Source organism: Saimiri boliviensis, chromosome 6, assembly GCF_048565385.1.
Source record: "Saimiri boliviensis isolate mSaiBol1 chromosome 6, mSaiBol1.pri, whole genome shotgun sequence".
NCBI lineage: Eukaryota > Metazoa > Chordata > Mammalia > Primates > Cebidae > Saimiri > Saimiri boliviensis.
The window spans coordinates 24,737,599-24,754,378 of record NC_133454.1 but is presented as its reverse complement, the minus strand read 5'-3'; the positions used below and the strand labels follow the sequence as shown (position 1 = coordinate 24,754,378).

The 16,780-nt window shown below is 36.5% G+C and overlaps 1 protein-coding gene across 3 annotated transcripts in view; it reads left to right on the top strand.

Moving 5' to 3' along the window:
* The window catches only part of ACER3 (alkaline ceramidase 3), a 159,334-nt gene that overhangs the window by 67,179 nt on the left and 75,375 nt on the right, over nt 1-16,780 (top strand). For 2 of the 3 annotated variants that reach the window (XM_039462270.2, XM_074400420.1), the window contains exon 2: nt 6,828-6,938. In XM_039462270.2, the coding sequence (XP_039318204.1) occupies nt 6,828-6,938 (111 nt within the window). Of the gene's footprint in view, nt 1-6,827; nt 6,939-16,780 lie in introns of those variants that run through there. The other variant, XM_074400421.1, reaches the window with a different exon arrangement.

Sequence of the window (16,780 nt, the reverse complement as noted above, 5' to 3'; positions counted from 1 at the left end):
GGCCAATGTGGTGAAAATCCATCTCTACTAAAGACACAAAAATTTGCTAGGTATGGTGGCATATGCTTATAATCCCAACTACTCGGGAGGCTTAGGCAGGAGAATCGCATGAACCCGGGAGGCGGAGGTTGCAGTGAGCCAAGATCATGCTGTTACAGTCCAGCCTGGGCAACAAGAGCAAAACTCCGTCTCAAAAAAAAAAAAAAAAAGGAAAAGGAAAGTCAGAGAATACAGTACCTATAAATCTTTGAAACAACCATGAAGATGGATGATGAAATACAAACAATTAAAACTTGATTAAAAAGAGAGATAAAACAGGAAAAGAAACTCCATGGGGAGAAAACTAGAGGTAGATACTGTAGCTGTTAAAATACAGAACAGAGGCTAAAAACAAAGATGAAATATAGAATTACCATATGACCTAGGAATTTCACTCCTGGTTGTATATACCCAAGAGAATTGAAAACATATGTCCATTTAAAAACATGTATGTGACATTTTAAAGCAGCATTATTCATAATAACCAAAAAATGGAAACAATCCAAACAACCAACTGACTAATATGTAAACAAAATATGGTATATCCATACAATGGACTATTACTTGGCAATAAAAAAGAATTTATCTTAGATACATGCTACATGGATGAACCCTGAAAACAGTATGCTAAATGAAGCTACACAGACAAAAAAGACTATATATTGGATACTTTCATTTGTGTAAAATGTCCAGAATAGCCAAATCTCTAGAGATAGAAAGTAGATTACTTGTTGTTAGGGGCTATGGGAAGGAGGCAATAGAGAGTGACTGCTGATGGGTCTGGGGTTTCTTTGGGGGCTGATGAGAATTTTCTAAAATTAAATAGAAGTGATAAGTCTAAATATGTTAAAAAAAAAAACAAACACTGAATTGTACATGTTAAAAGGGTGACTTTTATGGTATATTTTTTTAAAAAAGAAGAAAAAATAAGCATGGAAAATGTGGTTTGCAGAACAGAACATAGATCCTTAGGCCTTGCACAGTATCTCACACCTATAATTCCAGTGCTTGGGAGGCCCAGGCAAGAGGACCACTTGAGGCCGGGAATCTGAGATCAGCCTGGGCAACATGGGGAAACCCATTTCTATAAAAAATTAAAAAAAATCTCCTGCCTGTGATGGTGCATATCTGTCATCCCAGCTTCTCTGGAGACTGAAGTGAGAGGATTGCTTGAGCCCAGGAGATTGAGGCTGCAGTGAGCTGTGATTGTGCCACTGTTCCCCGGCCTGGGCAAGAAAGCAAGACTATCTCAAAACAAATAATGAACCAAGCAAGCAAAAAATGTAGTTCTTTGATAACGTGAAACATAAACTACTTGACAATGTGGAAATTACTAATAAAAATCTGTAAGTAAGGCAGAGGAGGTGGGAGAAAATATAAGACTGAATTTCTTCATGTTTCACAGCAAGGAAGCATTTGCTGCAAAAATTAAACATGTAAAAATCAGGACTATAATCTTTTTAGTAGTTTTCATATTCAGTTTCCCTTTCTTTTGTTAAATTTAGGTATTTTTAATTCTTTCCTATAAAACTTCGTCTTTTCTTTCTTAATTCATCCATCCATTCATCTCTGTACATGTTAAGCTTAGCAAACATTAATGATAACAATTTCTGGGCTTTGGAATATTTAATTATTTAACTCTTCTTACACTTTTTTTTTGAATTGCTTAAATTTTTTTTCAATAAATATGCCACTTTTTGAAAAGAGTGAGGTCATTCTAAAATAAATAATCTGCCATCTACTATACCCATCATTAAATGTAAAAAGTAAGAAGCACATAATTTTTTGAGTAAAACCAGAGGATAAAAGAGAAACTTCTACCTGAGAGGTGTAAGCAAGCATACATGCATGAGTATATATTATTTTTACCAGACTTTACTGAGTACCTGCTCTGTCCTTAGTAATGTGCCAAATGATAGGGATAAAAGGATGAATAAGAAATGATTCCTCATAGTTATAGCTGATAGTCTAATAAAGTAGTTTACTTGTTTGTTTTTTGTTTTTTGTTTTTTTTTTAGACATGGTCTTGTTATGTTGCCCAGGCTGGTTTTGAACTCTTGGAATCAAGAGATCCTCCTGCCTTGGCCTCCTAAAGTACCAGGGTTACAGGTGTGAGTCACTACATCCAGCCTTCCATTTTTTGACAGCTTTAATTTTAGAATGTTTTGCTCTATAATGAGTAGAAATCTGCTTCTCTGTACCTTAACTGATTTTAATTCTTATATTTTAGAGTCATAACCAGCCTCATTAACCTTTAGCTTAAAAATCCTTCAGATATTTGAAGATAGCAGTCATTCCATTCCTTATATATTGTGTTTTATTTATCTAGTAAACTATGCCTTTAAATTAGTCTCTACTCTGCTTTAATGTTTGTTTTGTTTAGGGTGCCGCAAATTATAGGAGAAGCTGAATTAAAGAAGATAAAAGTAGGATGACCACTATCTAGCTCTTTCCATTTTTACCTCTAAGTACTACTTTGAGGTGTAGTATATTGAGATTTTCCTCCCAGAATAGCCTACTGTCATCTCTCTGTCTTTGGAACTTTCTCTGAGGGTTGTCCTTACTCTTTCTAACAATACTGTATTTGTGGTTTGCAGTTGACATTTCAGCTAAATTTAATATTATCTGTATATTTGGGCATGCTTCCATTGCTTGATCTTAGTCATCAGTAAAGATTTTCATTAGTTTGAATCTTAGGGCACTCCTGAATGGCAAAATATTCAACATCCCCTACAGGTTTACTTAAAGCTATTGATAACTGCTGTTTGTATATATAACTGCTGTTTGTGTATATATATATATATATATATATATATATATATATATATATATATATGTATAATCTGTCTGGCTCCCCACCTTACATTTTCATACTCCACCTGGGCAAATCACTTTATTCTTTGTACAGTTTGGAATTCATTTAGTACATTCTGAGTAAAATACTCTTTGATATAATTTTTAAAACATTACAATTAATAAGCACCCTCTGTGTGAACAGTGTGCTAGTACATCTAGTGAGAGTAACATTGGTTATAAGGACAGATAGACCTGGAATAAAATCTTGCCTCCACCTTTTGCTTATTGTGAGAACTTGGAATTGTATACTGTTACTGTTTATTTTTAATAGGGACAATAATACTTCACAAGATTGGTTGTGAGAAGCAAGTAGGATAGCACATGTAAAATATGAAGTTCAGTACCTGGTACTTAATAGCCTCAGCAGGTTTTTCTTTTTTTTCTCTCCTTTCAGAGTCTAGCTCAAATCTTATGTCTATGAAACTATTCCCAATGATCTTACTCCCTTTCCTAAATGGTTTCTGTATTAATTTTTATTTTATCAAAGCAATACATTAACAAATAGATAAAAATCTAGATAATGCTAAATAACTTTAACAAAACCAGAAGACAGTGCTCTTCCCCAACCCTTCTTTCCTTCCCAGTGTCCATTTCTAGTCCCAGAAGCAAAATTAACAACAACCCAAAAAAACCCAGCTTGATTGAGGTAATTGGTATACAAAACTGCACCGTATTTAAAGTGTACACATTAAATTTTGACATTTGGTTTATACCTCTGAAACCATCACAAGCAAGATAGAACATATCCTTCACCTCCAAGTTTTATTTTATTCTTTGTGAGCCCTCCTCCATTAAACTGTCCCACCATTTCTCCCCCAGCAACCGCCGATCTGCTTTCTGTCACTATAGATTAGTTTGCATTTTCTAGCCTTTTATATGAACTGTTTTAGTCTTGGTCTGCTAATTCCAACATCTGTTCTGTGTTGATTTCAACTGATTATTTTCCTCATGGACCCTGTTTCCTGCTTTTTTGTAAGCCTGGTAATCTTTGATTGGATATGAGGCAATGTGCTTTGCTAGGTGCTGAATAATTTTTTATTACTATAAATAGTCTTGAATTTTGTTCTGGATTTCATGAAGCTACTTGGAAACAGTTTGATCCTTTTGGATTCTGCTTTTGTGATTTGTTAGGTACGTCAGGAACAGGGTTCAGTCTAGTACTAGCTATTCCCTATTACTGAGGTCAGGCCTTCTTGATTGTTTTATTCAATGTCCAGCAAGATACAAATTTTACTATTTCAGCTTGTAGGAATAGGCAGTGTTTCTGGCTATGTGTGAGCACCTGGTACTGTTCCCTCTAATATTTTCACTATGGTTCTTTCCTGGCTTTAGGTAGTTTGCTCATATATATCTGTTGACCAATCTTCTGCTGAATAGTTAGGGGACCCTTTATAGATTTCCTGAGTGCTTTCTCTCTGAAGTTGTCTCTCATATACTGTAGCCCATGAAATCTAGTCACCTTGGTTTTCCTGAAGTCTCCACTTTGTTTCCTCATCAGGGAGCCTGCCAAGCTCCCCCTGGGTACTCCCTCCTTATTCTGTGGCTTGAGTACTCCAGGCAGTACGTTAGGGGCAATTTTAGGGGCCTCCATTTGTTTCTTGGTTTCTTGGGAATTGTTGCCTGATGTCTATTGTCTTGAAAATAGTTGTTTCATATATTTTGTCTCCCCTCCCCTCCCCTTCCCTCTTTGCCTCTCTTCTCCTTATTTCAGGTAAGAGGATAAATCTGGTTCTTGTTTCTTCATCTTGTGTGGAAACAGAAGTCTGACAATAACTTTGTTTTTATGTATGTATGTATGTATGTATGTATGTATGTAGAATTGAACCTCACTATGTTGCTCAGGCTGCTGTAGAACTCCTGGCCTCAAGCACTCCTCCCACCTTAGCCTTCTGAAGTGCTAGGATTACAAGTGTGAACTATTGTCCCTGGCCAACTATTTATTTTTTTAATAATTTGGCTCCAGATTTCTAAATAACTATATTATAGTGCTATTTCTGGATCTGTAAATTTAAGATATTGTCTGTTGTCTTCTAGTTATGGTGGTTGGGGATTTTGCTTTTCTATACCATCCCTGCTTTCTCTGCTATATTTTCTCAATAAAGTCAGAGCATAGTTTTTTTTTAAATTAAATAAGTAGGCTGTAACATCAATAATATCAATATGGCTATATAAATAATGTGCACTGCTAAGCCAAATAGTGTACTCTATGGTAATATTTCTTTCTATGCAGACTACTAAAAATACAAAAATTAGCTGGGCATGATGCAGCACCTATGTTCCCAGCTACTTGGGAGGCTGAGGCAGGAGAATATCTTGAACCAAGAAGGCGGAGGTTGCATTGAGCTGAGATCATGTCACTGTACTCCATCCTGGGCAACAGAAGGAGACTCTGTATTTAAAAAAAATCTCCAAAAATTTGTCCACAGCAAATACATAGGGCTAATATTAATATTCCTTTTAGAAGAAGGGTTCCTTCTTATAGAAAAAGGAAAGACCAATAGAAAAAGTAGCAAAGGGCATGAAATACATTTCATAAGAAAAGAAATACAGATGGCCCTTAAGAACATAAAATTATACCCATTCTCATTCATTGTAAAAGAATCATGCATCCATGTTTCCTTTCACTACTTTTTGGGCCAATAGATGTGTTTATTTTTTGACTTGGCAGTCTCATTTTTGTGTATCTATTTTACGGATGTACCTGCACTTGTACCTTCATTGCAGTATTGCATGTGAGAGTAAGAACGGGAAATAACCTGAATGTTTATGGTAACAGAGGACTGGTTGAATGAGCTATAGTACAACTTTTCCAACACTTCTCTCAAATGCCCACTGGCATTTTTTTGTTTGTTTGTTTACAAATTTTTAAATCTATCAAATTGTCTGTCCTTTTCTTTTTTCTTCTCAGAAATTTCTTTCCTGCAGTTCTTGGTTCTTCTGCTGCAATTTGGACAGTGTGGTCTCTTGTCCTTTTGCAGTCTTGAGCCTTTTCTTTACCTCTCTCCTGTGTTGCAGCCCATGTTTCTTAGCACTCGTGTCTTTTCTCATGGTTAATTTCCTTGTTTGAGGTCATTACATTCTCCAGTTGATTCTAGAGAAAATATATATGTTGTAAGTATATTATTTTAATCCTTGGCTGTTTGAAAATGTTTTCCTCCAACCTCTCAGTTAATTGATTATTTGTCTTGATATTAGCATCTCTGCTGAAAATCGTTCTTTTGAAATTTGGAAAATATTGTGCCACTTTATTCTACTCAGAATCAAATTTATAAACAAAAAAAAATGCCATTTCTTTCTCAATTTTACCTACTTATATCTTCTACTGGGGTTTTTGCTATTCATTTGCTATTCATGTTTGCACTTTGTTTTTATGAAGACAGGAGCAAAGATCAAATGAAGTTCCATTGACTAAGCCTCTTACGTTTTACTAGAAACAGAAACTAGAAATTAAAACATTACTAGAAAAATGAAATGTTAAAAGATACATACAAAATGTAAACTGCAATTTGTTGCTTTTTTATCCCAGTGACAAAATTAAGCCAATTATATATTCATTTTGTCATACTGCATGCGTGGACCACAGTTTCAGTGCATCGGTGTAGGCTGCCTTCCCCAACTCATTTTTTACTGTATCTCTAAGGTTCTTCCTGAGATCCTTTTCCTGCTTGTCATTAGAACTTAGAATTTCCTTTAGTGGGTTTGCTGGTGGAAAATTTTTAGTTTCATTTGTCTGAAAGTATGTTTATTTTATTTGGATTATTGTAAGACATTTTTGGTGAGTACAGAATTTTTTTTTCAGCACCTTGAAAATATCTTTCCAATGTCTTTCTGAGAAGTTACTTGTTTAATTATTGTTAAAGGCTACATGAATGTATCTTTATTTAAAGTGCTGTTAATTAACCTAAATATCTTCTTGTGTTTTTCTCTTAAAGGGAATACAGTGAGTAACCTGATCATGATTATACCTCCAATGTTTGGTGCAATTCAGAGTGTTAGAGACGGTCTGGAAAAACGGTACATTGCTTCTTATTTAGCACTCACAGGTATGTATAACACTATATCTAAAGAAATGTACAGTATTCAAATGGTCCATTTTTCTCATGCATTTCTAAAAGCAGTTTTCAATTTTGTGTTATTACATAACTTGAATATATTCTGAAGCTTCTTAGTTGAAACTCCAAAAACCTTGCCAGTGAATTGAACTGCATTTTGAATAAAATATTTTAGAACTTAGGAAATATTTTAAGCATACAAAAAATAGAGATAATATAACATATACCCATATATCTTACTACCTAGCTTTGTCAGATCCTAACAGTTTATAATATTTGTTTCAGATATTTTTCTTTTTAAAGGAAATTAGTAGAGGTAAAATTGAAACTCCTTTGTATTCCTGCCTGATTGGATCCCCCTCAGCCTCAAAGTCCATCCCCTAAGAGCTAACCTAAATCCTAAATTTGATGCTTATCATTTTCTCATGTTTTCATGTTTATAGTATGTGTGTATATAGCCTTAAAAGTATACGTAGTATACTTTTGCATAGTTTTAAACCTTTTGGAAAGGATGCCATCTAACCTTTTGCGATTTACATGTGTTCTACTTGTCTGTGAGGTAGAAGACTGTGTCTTAAGCATTTTTTGCATCCCCATTGTCTGGCAGTTTAGTGGTCCTCAATAAGTACTAGATGGATGAGTAAATCAGCTATACCAGAGCTTAATGTAGTTAAATCACTTCTGCCTTTTGTCATGTTCTTATATCATCATAACAAAGAAAAAATACCAAATAAAGTAGATTGTTTCTTTTTTTCCTTTTCTATTTTTTTTTTTTTTTTTGAGACAGAGTCTCACTCTGTCACCCAGGCTGGAGTGCAGTGGTACAGTCTCAGCTCACTACAGCCTCAACCTCCCAGGAACAAGTGATCCTCCTACCTTAGCCTCCCAAGTAGCTGAGACCACAGGCATATGCCACCACACCTGGCTGATTTTTGTATTTTTTTGTAAAGACAGGATTTTGCCATGTTGCCCAGACTAATCTCAAATTCCCGAGATCAAAAGATCTTCCTGCCCTGGCCTCCCAAAGTACTGGGATTACAGGTGTGTGCCACTGTCCAGGCCCTATTTCTTTTTTATAATTCTCTAAAGGCTCTTTTTTTTTCCCTCATAGTGAGTATTTCCACATTGAAAGAAAGGACTTCTAATTATCCCAAAACTGTAAGCTATAGTGAATCATGTCAAATTCTACCTTAGATTATTTATTAGATATGAGAGAATTTAATTTCAGAATCTGTTACTCATATGCATTTTAAGAAAGTTACTTGATTTATCTTCAAAAGGAAGATAATCTAAGTCTACAAACTTATCCCTTTGCTTTTTTTCTTGGGTGTTTTCATGATGTTTATAAAATATAAACAAATCACAATCGGTAATAACAATAAAAATAAAAAGATTTAAGATACTTCTAATTGCCGTAGGATAATGGTGACCTCCTAAGTTAGAGTTTTTCCACTTACTCTCCCACAAAACCATACAGATAAATAAGAAAAACAAATAGAACTACATACAACCCACACTTTCAGCCTTACTAGGAGAAAGAATATTATGAACTTTAATTTATTTTAAAATAAGAAATAAACACCAGATGCCAACAGAACTGTTTTAAATGATTCAGACTTGGAGATGTTTGAAAAACTATATGGAAAAAAGAACAGAGAACTCAAGGGCCTAATTCTGACAAAAAGAGCAATAGAAAGATAAAACTCCACAATAAAGGCAGAATCTATGAAAGGCATCTAAGATCTGGTGGATCACAGTACTGTCTAAAGGTAAAAGACCTAAAAGTGTGTCAGACCAAAGATGGCAGTTTTAGAAAGGCATTACTTCTGGGAAAGAGAGAAGTAGAAAAGGGGAAGTGCCTTTGGAGATATGTTAGTGAGAGGAAAGAAGAAAATTTGGGAGAATTAAGATCCTATGGAAGCTATCTGGGAAAGAGGACCGAATAGGAACAGCTCTGGTCTGCAGCTCCCAGCAAGACTGACACAGAAGGTGGGTGATTCCTGCATTTCCAACTGAGCTACTCAGTTCATCTCATTGGGACTGGTTGGATAGTGGGTGCAGTCCATGGAGAATGAGCCAAAACAGAGTGGGGTGCTGCCTTACTCTAGAAGTGCAAGGGATCAGAGGATTTCCCTTTCCTAGCCAATGGAAGCTGCAAGAGACTATACCAGGAAAAACGGTGCATTCCAGCCCAGATACTGTGCTTTACCCATGGTCTTCACAATCGGCACACCAGGAGATTCTCTCTGGTGCCTGGCTTGGCAGGTCCCACCCACACAGAGCCCAGCAAGCTAAAATCCACTGGCTTGAAGTTATTGCTGCTAGCACAGCAGTCTGAGATCGGCCTGGGATGTCAGCTTGGTGTGGGAAGGGCCATCTGCCATTGCTGAGGATTAAATAGGTGATTTCACCCTCACAATGTAAACAAAGCTACCAGGAAGTTTGAACTGGGTGGAGCCCACCGCAGCTCCCTGGGACAGAGCACTTGGGGGAAGGGGCAGCTGTGGATGCAGCTTCAGCAGACTTAAATGTCCCTGACTGACAGCTCTGAAGAGAGCAGCAGTTCTCCCAGCACAGTGTTCAAGCTCTGATAAGGGACAGACTGTCTCCTCAAGTGAGTCCCTGACCCCCCCATGTATCCAAACTGGTAGACACCTACCAGTAGAGGCCGATAGACACCTCATACAGGAGAGCTCTGTTGGCATCTGGCGGGTGCCCCTCTGGGATGAAGCTTCCTGAGGTAGGAACAGGCAGCAATCCTTGTTGTTCTGCAGCCTCTGCTAGTGATATCCAGGCAAATTCTGCTGGTGATATCCAGGCAAACAGAGTCTGGAGTGGACGTCCAGCAAACTCCAGCAGACATGCAGCAGAGGGGCCTGACTGTTAGAAGGAAAACTGACAAACAGAAAAGAATAGTATCAACATCACCAACATCAAAGACCAAAGGTAGAGAAATCCACAAAGATAAGGAGAAACTAGGGCAAAAAGGCTGAAAATTCCAAAAGCCAGAATACCTCTTCTCCTCCAAAGAATAACAACTCCTCACCAGCAAGAGAACAAAACTGACCAGAGAATGTGTCTGACAAACTGACAGAAGTAGGCATCAGAAGGTGGGTAATAACAAAGTCCTCCAAGCTAAAGGAGCATGTTCTAACCCAATGCAAGGAAGCTAAGAACCTGGAAAAAAGGTTAGACAAATTGCTAACTAGAATAACCAGCTTAGAGAAGAATATAAATGACCTGATGGAGCTGAAAAACACAGCACAAGAACTTCGTGAAGCATACACAAGTATCAATAGCCAAATCAATCAAGCAGAAGAAAGTATATCAGAGATTGAAGATCAACTCAATGAAATAAAGGGAGAAGACAAGATTAGAGAAAAAAGAGTGAAAAGAAATGAACAAAGCCTCCAAGAAATATGGGACTATGTGAAAAGACCCAATCTATGTTTGATTGGTGTACCTGAGAGTAATGGAGAAAATGGAACCAAGTTGGAAAACACTCTTCTGGATATTGTACAGGAGATCTTCCCCAACCTAGCAAGGCAGGCCAAAATTCAAATTCAGAAAATGAAGAGAACACCACAAAGATATTCCTTGAGAAGAGCAACCCTAAGACACATAATCATCAGATTCACCAGGGTTGAAATAAAGGAAAAAATGTTAAGGACAGCCAGAGAGAAAGGTCAGGTTACTCACAAAGGGAAGCCTATCCGACTAATAGCGGCTCTCTCGGCAGAAACCCTACAAGCCAGAAGAGAGTGGGGGCCAATATTCAACATTCTTAAAGAAAAGAATTTTGAACCCAGAATTTCATATCCAGCCAAACGAAGCTTCATAAGCAAAGGAGAAATAAAATCCTTTACAGACAAGCAAATGCTGAGAGATTTTGTCACCACTAGGCCTGCCTTATAAGAGCTCCTGAAGGAAGCAGTAAAGTTGGAAAGGAACAACTGGTACCATCCACTGCAAAAATATACAAAATTGTAAAGACCATTGACACTATGAAGAAACTGCATCAACTAATGGGCAAAATAACCAGCTAGCATCATGACAGGATTAAATTCACACATAACAATATTAACCTTAAATGTAAACAGGCTAAATGCCCCAATTAAAAGACACAGACTAGCAAATTGGATAAAGAGTCAAGACTCATTGGTGTGTTGTGTTCAGGAGACCCATCTCACATGCAAAGACACACATAGGCTCAAAATAAAGGGATGGAGGGAGATTTACCAAGCAAATGGAAATCAAATAATAATAATAATAATAATAAAATTAAAAAAAAAATAAAAGCAAGGGTTGCAATCCTAGTCTCTGATAAAACAGGCTTTAAACCAACAAAGATCAAAAGAGACAAAGAAGGGCATTACATAATGATAAAGGGATCAATGCCACAGGAGGAGCTAACTATTCTAAATATATATCTATACCCAATACAGGAGCACTCAGATTCATAAAGCAAGTTCTTAAAGACCTACAAAGAGACTCAGACTCCCACACAATAATAGTGGGAGACCTAACACCCCAATGTCAGTATTAGACAGATCAACAAGACAGAAAATTAACAAGGATATCCAGGACTTGAACTCAGCTCTGGACAAGCAGACCTAGCAGACATCTACAGAACTCTTCACCCCAGATCAACAGAATATACATTCTTCTCAGCACTGCATTGCACTTATTCTAAAATTGACCACATAATTGGAAGTAAAACACTCCTCAGCAAATGCAAAAGAATGGAAATTATAACGAACAGGCTCTCAGACCACAGTGCAATCAAATTAGAACTCAAGATTAAGAAACTCACTCAAAACCACACAACTACATGGAAACTGAACAAACTGAATGACTACTGGGTAAATAATAATATGAAGGCAGAAATAAAGATATTCTTTGAAACCACTGAGAACACAGATGCAACATATCAGAATCTCTGGGAATATTTAAAGCAGTGTGTAGAGGGAAATTTATAGCACTAAATACCCACAAGAGAAAGTGGGCAAAAATCTAAAATCAGCACCCTAACATCACAATTGAAAGGACTAGAGAAGCAAGAGTAAACAAATTCAAAAGCTAGCAGAAGACAAGAAATAACTAAGATCATGAAAAACCCTTCAAAAAAATCAGTGAATCCAGGAGCTATTTTTTTTTAAGGTCAACAAAATAGATAGACTGCTAACTAGATTAATAAAGAAGAGAGAAAAATCAAATAGATGCAATAAAAAATGATAAAGGAGATATCACCGCAGATCCCACGGAAATACAAACTACCATCAGAGAATACCATAAACACCTTTATGCAAATAAATGAGAAAATCTAGAAGAAATTAATAAATTCCTGAACACACACCCTCCCAAGACTAAACCAGGAAGAAGTTGAATACCTAAATAGACCAATAACAAGTTCTGAAATTGAGGCAGCAATTAATAGCCTACCAACCAAAAAAAGTCCAGGACCAGATGGATTCACTGCTGAATTCTACCAGAGATACAAAGAGGATCTGGTACCATTCCTTTTGGAACTATTCCAAACAATAGAAAAAGAAGGACTCCTCCCTAACTCATTTTACGAGGCCAGCATCATCCTGATACCAAAACCTGGCAGAAGACACAAGAAAGAAAGACAATTTCAGGCCAATATCCCCGAGGAACATCAATGTGAAAATCCTCAATAAAACACTGGGAAACCTAATCCAGCACTTCATCAAAAAGCTTGTCCACCACAATCAAGTCAGCTTTATTCCCAGGATGCAAGGCTGGTTCCACATATGCAAATCAATAAGTGTAATCCATCACATAAACAGAAGCAAGGACAGAAACCACTTGATTGTCTGAATAGATACAGAAAAGGCCTTCGACAGAATTCAACATCCCTTCATACTAAAAACTCTCCATAAACTAGGTATTGATGGAACATATCTCAAAATAATAAGAACTATTTGTGACAGACTCACAGCCAGTATCATATTGGATAGGCAAAAACTGGAAGCATTCCCTTTGAAAGCTGGCACAAGACAAGGATCCCCTCTCACCACTCCTATTCAACATAGTATTGGAAGTTCTGGCCAGAGCAATCAGGCAACAGAAAGAAATAAAGGATATTCACATAGGAAAAGAGGAAGTGAAATTGTCTCTGTTTATAGATGGTGTGATTGTCTATTTAGAAAACCCCATCGTCTCAGCCCCAAATCTCCTTAATCTGATAAGCAACTTCAGCAAAGTCTCAGGATATAAAATCAATTTGCAAAAATCACAAGCATTTCTATACACTAATAACAGACAGAGAGCCAAATTATGAGTGAATTCCCATTCACAGTTGCTACAAAGAGAATAAAATACATAGGAATACCATTTACAAGGGATGTGAAGGGCCTCTTTGAGGAGAACTACACACCACTGCTCAAGGAAATAAGAGAGGACACAAACAAATGGAAACAAATAGTTCATGTTTATGGGTAGGAAGAATCAATATTGTGAAAATGGACATACTGTCCAAAGTAATTTATGGATTCAGTGCTATCCCCATCAAACTACCACTGACTTTCTTCACAGAATTTGAAAAAATGACTTTAAATTTCATATCAAACCAAAAAAGAGCCTGCATAGCCAAGACAATCCTAAGCAAAAAGAACAAAGCTGGAGGCATCATGCTACCTGACTTCAAACTATACTACAAGGCTCCAGTAACCAAAACAGCATGGTACTGGTACCAAACCAGAGATATAGACCAATGAAACAGAACAGAGGCCTCAGAAGTAACACCGCACATCTACAACCATCTGACCTTTGACAAACCTGACAAAAACAAGCAATGGGGAAAGGATTTCCTATTTAATAAATGGTGTTGGGGAAACTGGCTAGCCATATGCAGAAAGCTGAAACAATTCCTTTCTTATACAAAAATTAACTCAAGATGGATTAATGATTTAAACGTAAGACCCTAAACCATAAAAACTGTAGGAAAAACCTAGGCAATACCGTTCAGGACATTGGCATGGGCAAAGACTTCATTACTGAAACACCAAAAGCTATGACAACAGAAGCCAAAATTGACAAGTGGGATCTAATTAAACTAAAGAGCTTCTACACAGCAAAAGAAACTATCATCAGAGTGAACAAGCAGCCTACAGAATGGAAGAAAAATTTTGCAATCTATCCATCTGACAAAGGGTTAGTATCCAGAATCTACAGGAACTTAAATAAATTTACAAGAAAAAAAACAGAACCCCATCAAAAAGTGGGTGATGGATATTAACAGACACTTTTTAAAAGAAGACATTTATGTGGCCAACAGACATGAAAAAATGCTCATCGTCACTGGTTATTAGAGAAATGCAAATCAAAACTACAATGAGATACCATCTCATGCCAGTTAGAATGGCGTTCATTAAAAAGTCAGGAAACAACAGATGCTGGAGAGGATGTGGAGAAATAGGAAAATTTTTACACTGTTGGTGGGAGTGTAAATTAATTCAACCATTGTGGAAGACAGTGTGGTAATTCCTCAAGGATCTAGAATCAGAAATACCATTTGACCCAGCACTCCCATTAGTGGGTATATACCCAAAGGATTATAAATCACTCTACTGTAAAGACACATGCACACGTATGTTTACTGCTGCACTGTTCACAATAGCAAAGACTTGGAACCAACCCAAATGTGCATCAATGATAGAATGGATAGAGAAAATGTGGCACATACACGCCGTGGAATACTATGCAGCTATAAAAAAGGACAAATTCATGTCCTTTGCAGGGACATGGATGAAGCTGGAAACCATCATTCTTGGCAAACTAACACAAGAACAGAAAACCAAACACCACATGTTCTCACTCATAGGAGTTGAACAATGAGAACACATGGACACAAGGAGGGGAACATCACACATTGTGACCTGCATGGGGAGGGGTGTGGGGTGAAGGATAGCATTAGGAGAAATACCTAATGTAGATGATGGGTTGATGGGTGAAACAAACCACCATGGCACATGTATACCTGGATAACAAACCTGCACATTTTGCACAGGTACCCCGGAACCTAAAGTATAACCAAAAAAAGAAAGCAAGGCATTACTGGTGTCATGAAGAAATGCTTTTATTTCAACCCTGGTTTCAAAAACTTGTGTGAATACTTTTTACTTCAATAAATAGTTTACTTCTGTGTAGAAAAGAAAAAAAAATCATACTGTAAACAAAGAATTAAAAATATATGAACCTCTTCTCCCTTCCTTGGTCCCTGAATATATACATATTATATATATACATGAAACTTCACTCTTCTGACTGAAGTGGACAGTCTTGAATTAGGAATCTTGTAAGGCACTTAAAATCTTTACTCTCTCTATAAAATAGACTCCCCAAAATGCAACCTATTTCCATACAAAATTAGCATAAAATGAAAACAAGAAATGAGAATCAAAACCATTTGCCTGATAGAATTTCTTCCCCATAACAAACCATGAAACAGAAGGAAGATGTAATACAACACTTACTGAATTAGCCTCAAACAGTGAAATGAATCAAAAATTTAAAAACTAATAACAGAAATAGCTCCATTCCTCCCCTCAAAAAAAAGAAGAAACAAAATTAGAATTCATTGAACCTAGGAAAGAAATTAAGACTAAATTACAGTGTGCTTGAGGGAGCGTGGAGTCTACTAAATATTTAATAAGGGCTGTTGTAGAAAGGCAGAGACACAAGCAAGAGAATTAAAAGCAGATAAAGAAATAAAAAGGGTCAGAAAGAAAATGATTGAAATGGAAGACAGGCAAAAAAGATCTAACATGCATATAATTTGAGTCCCCAGGTGAAGTAGGGGGAACCAATGGAACAAAATTATATTTAAAAGCGTAATTCAAGACAACTTTCTGGAAATGAAAAAAGACCTTCATATGTATATTTATCCAATATACGTATATAGTCTGTATATTTACCAGGTGCAATTTTGCATGGTAAATGACAGAATGATCAATTTTGAGACATTGCCTAGTAAAACTATTGTATTGCAAAATGAAAATATTCTCAAAGCTCTTGGAAATAAGACTTGATTACTTACAAGGGACCAAAAACTAGATTGGCATCAGACCTTATCAGCAATATACAAAGAAAATACCAGTGGAGCAGCACTTTCTAAAACATGAAGAGGAAGTATAAGCATTTTATATTCCATCCAGGTTGTTCTCTAGGTACTCTAGTTATAGAAAAACAGTTTTAAACCTACAAATACTCATTGAATACTGTACACATGACTCCTTCCTGATGAATTCACTGTTGCTGCAGTGTTCAGTTTAGTAGCTACTAGTCACATGTTGCAATTTAAATTAATTACAGTTAAATAAAATGTAAAATTCAGATCCTTTGTCACACTAGCCACATTTCAAGTGCTCAGTACCCACATGTGGCTTGTGACTACTGTATTGGGTAGTGCAAATATAGAACATCTTCATTACTGCAGAAAGCTCTACCAGCCACACTGTACTAGGAGATAACGTCTGTCCAGTCAAGAGAAGACTAGGAAAATGTTGGCAAAATGTCTAATGGTGAACGTTTACTATATTTAACTATAGATCTAAAACTAAAACAGAAGGGGGTTAAGGGCTAAAGAATAGTGTATGTGAACTATATGTTCTGATAAAACAGGAAGAATACAATCTTTAAAATGAAAGAAGGAGAGAGAAAAAGGGCAAAGCAGAATAAATTCATTGGTTACTATGCAGGTAATAAGAATATGATTTAAAAGTAATAAACCAGATAGTAAAAGCTTAAGTAAGGAAAAAAAAAAAAAAGGAGGGAGGCTAAGAGTACAGAAAAAGGCTTAATAGAAAAGT